Source organism: Barbus barbus, assembly GCF_936440315.1.
Source record: "Barbus barbus genome assembly, chromosome: 40".
In the NCBI taxonomy this organism is placed as follows: Eukaryota; Metazoa; Chordata; class Actinopteri; order Cypriniformes; family Cyprinidae; genus Barbus; species Barbus barbus.
The window spans coordinates 27,176,730-27,184,229 of record NC_136718.1 but is presented as its reverse complement, the minus strand read 5'-3'; the positions used below and the strand labels follow the sequence as shown (position 1 = coordinate 27,184,229).

Here is a 7,500-nt window from a genome sequence, read left to right as displayed (position 1 = left end):
AGCTCAACAGAAGCTCGTGTGATTGGTTATCAGGCTCAACGCTGCGTAAACAGAAATCTGATGATTGAAGGGTGTTTAATTAATACAGATGTTCAGCTGAATGCAGTAGTTATTTCATCTGTTTCAAAGAGCCTCAAACACACAGGATCAGAATCACCCATTCAGTCGTCTTTTGATCATTTATCCAATGAATTCTGTTCCTAACAGGAAACATGGGTTATTGCTTTGTTGCTCTGAGGGACTGGAAATCAAACCAAATATCAATAATTAAAGGACTCTTTCTGTTTTGAGGAAGAAGACATTTTTCCTTTTATAAAGAATTTTGAACACATATTTCAGCTTCTTTCTTTTTTTGCATTTTTTAGCGTTATTAATATTAATGTCGCACTTTTCCATAATTGCTAATACAGGAAATGATCATTTTATTTGTATGATGGGCAAATCATATTAATATTACGGCAAGGCGTCATTGAAACTCAGTCCAAAATACTGACAGCTGATTTACAGCTTTTATTATCGTCACCTCATTGGTTTTAGATGAAGTGTCTTTGCATGTAAATATTTTATTCTTATTTATTTTTTCTATGCTCTTATTTGGTCTTGTGCTGCGGCAGCGGGTTGATGACGTGTTTCCGCTACGGTCACGGCGCGATTTGAAGCGGGGAAGCAGCGCGAGACGCCCAGAAGGTAAACAAACTCTCATTTAACTCTCATCAAACTTGATAAAGTCTCGAGCTTCAGCCCGTAGAAGCGTGTGAAGATCTTCAGTGTGTCAGAGATAGACTCTCTCAGTCCGCGAGATCAGCGCGCTTCTTCTTCTGGCAGAAATACAGCGTTTTATTGTGTCGTGATCTAATTAAACACCAGCTAATGCTACATTTGAACACAATGCTTCGTTCATGACGGTCACTCGGCGCCAGGTTTTATTTGTATATAATATTTCAGCATAAGAATGTCAGTTTAGTGTCTGCTGCTGTTGCCATGGAAACCGAAGCTTTATTTAAAATATGTCTTGCCATCCTCAAATAACTAGATATAATCAAAACCAAAACTAATGTGACCCTGGAGCACAAAACCAGTCATGAGGGTCAATTTTTGTGAAATTGAGATTTATGCATCATCTGAAAGCTGAATAAATAATCTTTCCATTGATATATGGTTTGTTATGATGGACAATATTTGTCTGAGATACAACTATTAGAAAATCTGGAATCTGAGGGAGCAAAAAAATCTAAATATTGAGAAAATCTCCTTTAAAGTTGTTCAAATGAAGTTCTTAGCAATGCATATTACTAATCAAAAATGAAGTTTTGATATATTTACAGTAGGAAATTTACTAAATATCTTCATGTAACATGATCTTAATATCCTAATGATTTTTGTCATAAAAGAGAAATGTATAATTTTGATCCATACAATGTATTGTTGTCTATTGCTACAGATATACCTGTGCTACTCATGACTGCTTTTGTGCTGCAGGGACACAGATCATATGAAGTAAGGAAATATATATATATATAAGTTATATATATGGGTCATTGACGTAAAAGGATTTTCGACAGGCCAATTTTAAAATACAAAATATAATAATATTTACTGTAATTGTTCAAACATTAAGAATGTTGTGCGCACATTAAATTCATATAAAAATTTTAAATCAAGTGATTTTAGTGTTTTTTCATCTAGATCAATTGGCCGTAGCCTTACAAATTAATTTTATATTGAAATTAAATAATTTCCTTAACATGATTAATATTTTGTAAAAATGTTCCCCGTAATTTAAGTGTTTAGAAACAAAGTATTTGCATTTAATTAGAATTTTTGTAAATAACGATCTCTTATTTTTGTTCTAGAATTTCAGAATTGCTTTCTTAAATGTAGTTAACAGACTAACTTTTACTGCAAATTGCATAAAACTGATAAAAATGTTTTAAAATACCATTCACTTAAGCATACTGTAGCAGTGATTCATATTTCAACCACAGAAATGAGATTTTATTTTATTTAAGTAGTATTTAAATAAAAATAAATAGGTATTTAAATAGCAGCATATGAGGTAGAAACAATTCTGAATAGCTTATGATATGGTGATGTTTACATGGAGTCAAGTGATGTTATGAGACAGAGTTAGAGTTTAGGAGCCTGATGGCCTGGGGGAAGAAGCTGGGCGGCACGATTCTTGCTCAAATGTGGCTTCACTGGCGTTGCATGCGGCAGAAGTTGAAAACTTTTCAAGCGCCAACTATGACGGCGCGTCAGCACCAGAGCCGTTGAGACACTCCCATAGGCTTCCACAGGAACTGAGGAATACAGAAGTAAAGCGTGTCATGCAGCAGCCGATAGCTCCAAACAACCATAGTTCCAGCATTGAAGCCCATTCATTTCAGTGCTTCTCAAACACAGTCGCCAGAAAGTTGAGGAAATTACAGCATTTTTTGGCATTTTAACGCATTAGTTTATCTCTCAGAAATCTGACCAGTAGCTGTATTTTATGAAACGCGTTATAGTTAATGTTTATTTTTAGAAAATAGGCAGCATATGCTATATTTGCAGTTAGATAACGTGGATATATTATATAATAAAATATTTTGATGAATACACTTGGTTGCCTTTTTTATTTTGAAGTATTTGTAAAACTTCAATTTACATTTTTTTCACTCACATTTAGTCATTTAGCAGACGCTTTTATCCAAAGCAGCTTACAATGTAGAAGCAAACAGACCAACGAAAGAGCAACAGAATAGTCTCAGTTAGTCTAGCACAGTTCACATAGCATGATGTTTTTTAAATATATATAAATAAATAGAATAGAATAGGCAAGTGCTAGTATTAATTACCACAATATTGAAATTTATTTGCAAAAAAGTGTTGTCATAATACAGTATAACAGGTTTAATAACTTCTCTTATAACAAAAATAACTGAACATTTAAATACAATAAAGCAATACACAAAAATGTCTAAAGTTAACAAGTTTACACTACATTATAAAGACCATCACTTTACAATAAGAACTCATTAGTTAACCTTAGTTAATGCATTAACATTCTCAATGAGCTACAGAAGTTATTAATCTGTTTAAAGTTATTAACCTGTCAGCTCAGGTTCATTAAATAACAGTTGCAACTTTTGATTTTAACTACGTGTTGTTAAATATTGGAATTACCTAAGATTAATGAATGTTGGGAGTTTAACTAATGGAGCCTTAATGTAAAGTGTGACCAAACAATATCTAGGGCATGTTGAAGTCCAGATTAAAATGTAGCCACAGCATACAGTGTATTGTGTTGTGACCCGTTGGGAAAAGTATTCTTAAAATGCATTCAAAATTCTGAATAATTTGTAATAATTATTTTCTGTATTTTGAAGTGCCCTCAATAACAATATCGTGCATTATCGTTATATGTCTAATATATACACTGAACAAAATTATAAACGCAACACTTTTGTTCGAAAACCAGTCAGTATCTGGTGTGACCACGCAGTGCAACACATCTCCTTCACATAGAGTTGATCAGGTTGTTGATTGTGTAATGTTGGTCCACTTCTCTTCAATGGCTGTGAGAAGTTGCTGGATATTTGCAGGAACTGGAACACGCTGTCGTATACGCCGATCCAGAGCATCCCAAACATGCTCAATGGGTGACATGTCCGGTGAGTATGCTGGCCATGCAAGAACTGGGATGTTCCAGGAATTGTGTACAGATCCTTGCAACATGGGGCCGTGCATTATCATGCTGCAACATGAGGTGATGGTCATGGATGAATGGCACAACAATGGGCCTCAGGATCTCGTCACGGTATCTCTGTGCATTCAAAATGCCATCAATAAAATGCACCTGTGTTCGTTGTCCATAACATACGCCTGCCCATACCATAACCCCAGCGCCACCATGGGCCACTCGATCCACAACGCTGACATCAGCAAACCGCTCACCCACTGTGTGATAAAACTGCACATTTTAGAGTGGCCAGCCTAAGGCACACCTGTGAGGTGGAAGGATTATCTCGGCAAAGGAGAAGTGCTCACTAACACAGATTTAGACAGATTTGTGAACAATATTTGAGAGAAATAGGCCATTTGTGTTCATAGAAAAAGTCTTAGATCTTTGAGTTCAGCTCATGAAAAATGGGGCAAAAACAAAAGTGTTGTGTTTATAATTTTGTTCAGTGTATATATATATATATATATCAGGGCTCGACATTAACGCTTGTCCGGGACAAGTCAATGTTTTGGACGGGCAAGTGAAAGAGAAATTTACTTGGCCAATCGGACAAATAACTTGAAAGATCAATACCAAAAACAATAATAGCTGCCTTTAGTTATGATATAGCCTTTGTTATAGGGATGTGATATATATCGTTTGCGATAATTTCATAATTGTTGTTTTAACGAGTGTATTGCAAGAATCAAACAAAACACACCTACAGAGTGCACGCATACATACGTAAAGAAGTCCAGGTTAGACTAACTCGTGCGTTCTTTCACTGCATGATTCAGTGTTACAATACATGAAGAAGGAGCAGAAAATTCAAGATATGGGAGCAGAAAATATATTTGTATAATTTCATATAGTTTCACACGAAGATCGAGCGACATCATGATTACAAATGTGACTTTATATCAGTTCAATAAACAAGACGTTAACATTAAGAGACTTATGTTTTAATTAGACACCAATTTTGCTCCGTTTCACCAACAAAATGAATTCCAAACACAGCCACAGCACTGTTTATCATCTCTGAGCAACATGACAGCGTTTCGTGTCTGAATGAATCAACGGTTTAAAGGATTCGGTTCATTCACAACGACTCACTTATTAACACTGACTTGATGCCACCTGCTGGTGGTTTTAACTGCTCATTTACAGTATTTTTTAAATGTCAAATATCAGTTTTCAACGTTTTATGAATCAAAACAGTATTTATTCATTTGTAACTGCAGATTAAAGCATTCCATGTCCTTCAGAGCTGCATTAAACAGTGTGTAAATATATCTATTCCTCTTCAGATGCAGCTTCTGGTTCCTCTACATTGCAAAGATGAATTTTGTTGATACTGATTTAATTTGATACTGATAGGACAACCACACGAGAATGCTTAATGTCAAGCCCTGTATGTATATGTGTGTGTGTATATATATATATATATAAATAAATAAATATGTAAATGGAAATATATATATTGTTTTTTGCTGAAGAATTTTTTTCTTGTGAAATATTGAATAATTAATCAGAATCAGCTGTCATCTCTTGTGTGTGTGTGTGTGTGTGTGCAGTGAGATGATGTCAGTGGGCCGAGCTGCTGCTGCTGATGATGCTGCTCCTCTTCATCAGTCGTGTGTTCCCGCTCTGACGCGCTCCTGGCCGTCATCTCCTCTCTCAGCGCTGTCGTCGTCTCGTCAGGTCACCGCACGTCTCTACAGCTCCTTACAGCACAGCCGAGAGCAGGAGGTCAAAGGTCACGCGGCCAGGTGAGGCTCATCCATTAACACCATAATCACCAGCAATACTGAGTGTTTAACGAGGTTACTCTCTTTCCATATCAGACATTTATTCAATAAAAAAATAGTGGAATTCCTTGAACTTCAAATAAATAAACTTTTGTGAAAAAAGATATTAATAATAATAAATACACATTTAAATAAATAATATAAAGGTAACAAAAGAGATTACAAGATCAGCTAAGCTGTAATTAATTTCTACAGTGCACTGCAAAATATTTTATTTAAGTTAGTTTGGTATCATTTATTTTTGCTATGTTTAATCGCAGCATATAATCATTGCAGTTAATAGTGTTCACCGTCTGTTTGATTACATGACATTAACTGCATGAATTTAACTGTACATGTCTGCCATATGGACATCAGCTTGGCATAGTCAGCACTGATGAGCTACTATTAAATATAATGTAGAAACGTACATTTCCTGTAGAGCTGCTTTGCAACGATTTGTATCGTGAAGAGCGCTGTACAAATAAACTGGAATTCAATTGAATTTAAATATACTAAATTAATTAGTTATTAATAAGTAATTAATAATTAGTTGTTTTCAATTAAATCTACTAAACAAATATTCAATATACATTTTTTTGTGTATAAAGTAGGGCTGTCGTGATTCGTCGACTAGTCGATTATTAAAAATCGTCGACTTCATTTTGCTCGCGTCGACTAACCGGCAAAACACCGGAAGTGACGCATTTCACAGACGAGAATCCATAAAACACATTATTAGACTATTTTCCAAGGCTGCATGATGTATTAAACCCATTTAAAAATCATAATTAAGCATAATTGTGAATTCACAAACACTATGATTTAATGAAATAATGATATGCGATGCAGTTCTAACACAGTATAAGGTCTTTAATTATTTCATGCGTGTAGTTAAGCTCGTGCGTCTCACAGCGGCTCCGTTCACAGCAGCTCCACAGAAACTGTATCATTTACATGAGGAGCGTCTCAAACTCATCTCTGCATGCTGTTGAGAGTTTGGGTTTATTATAACCTTCATCTGGGAACACAACGCGTGCCATTTCATCAGCTTTGTGAGGTTAATCATTTATAAATCTACACAAACACAGGAGAATACATCGAGATTTCACAATAAAAGCTCTACCCCTCACTCTGAGTTACACGGTTTGATCTCCACATATTCATTTAATTAAAGCGGTTATAGCATCTCTGTCCTAAAGAAATGGACAAATATTAAAGATTAAGTGTACGTTTGAATTAAATGGTGCTTGGTCAATATTAAACAGTAATGTGGCCGTCGGCGCTCCTGCAGGTCTTTGTTGTGATGCGTCATCTACATTAACTCTATTGTTTTTGTTCAATAAAACCATATGATTTCTTGCTTTTGATACTTTATTTGAACTCATTATTATTGCATCAATGCTATTCTATATGTACTTTAAGTCATTTTAATAGCTATTGTTCACTTACATCCATTTTTATTACCACAAAAAAAAAATATATATTATAATTATAGGGCCCTATGAAATCCGTTTTATTTCCAAATTCAGTTTTTTCCATTTTCATTTTTCTATACTCTGTTTTAATGGTTAAATAAAATTGTATTAATCAAAAAGCCTGTCTAATTAATTGAGTTTTACAGTTTTATCTGTACCAAATTCTGTTTTCCATTATTTTCTGGATGCCATTTTAATTGTTCCATTAAATTTTTATAATGAAAAGCATCTCCAATTAATTGATTTTATATATTATTTAATATATATATATATATATATATATATATATATATATATATATATATATATATATATATATATATATATATATATATATATATATATAAATTGTTTTTTGTTTTTTTTTCAGAAATATTGCACATTTACATTTTTCACCTAAATAAATTCTGGTAAATACTCGTTTAAAGAGTGTTTTCTGATTTATAATGTTATGATTATTAGACTAGATCAGGTGGATATGATGTCGTTCTCACACTATAATACTGAACTGATTTTGATGATAATGTTATTA

The 7,500-nt window shown here is 33.9% G+C and overlaps 1 protein-coding gene across 15 annotated transcripts in view; it reads left to right on the top strand.

Moving 5' to 3' along the window:
* Positions 1 to 596: 596 nt before the first annotated feature.
* cntrob (centrobin, centrosomal BRCA2 interacting protein) overlaps positions 597 to 7,500 on the top strand; it is a 16,482-nt gene continuing 9,578 nt past the window's right edge. For 4 of the 15 annotated variants that reach the window (XM_079400167.1, XM_079400168.1, XM_079400161.1 and 1 more), the window contains exons 1-3: positions 597 to 687; positions 1,442 to 1,497; positions 5,278 to 5,472. In XM_079400167.1, coding sequence (XP_079256293.1) covers positions 1,493 to 1,497; positions 5,278 to 5,472 — 200 coding nt within the window. In that variant the 5' untranslated portion in view covers positions 597 to 687; positions 1,442 to 1,492. Of the gene's footprint in view, positions 688 to 1,441; positions 1,498 to 3,584; positions 3,654 to 5,277; positions 5,473 to 7,500 lie in introns of all 15 variants that reach the window. The other 11 variants (XM_079400170.1, XM_079400174.1, XM_079400162.1 and 8 more) reach the window with 7 other exon arrangements.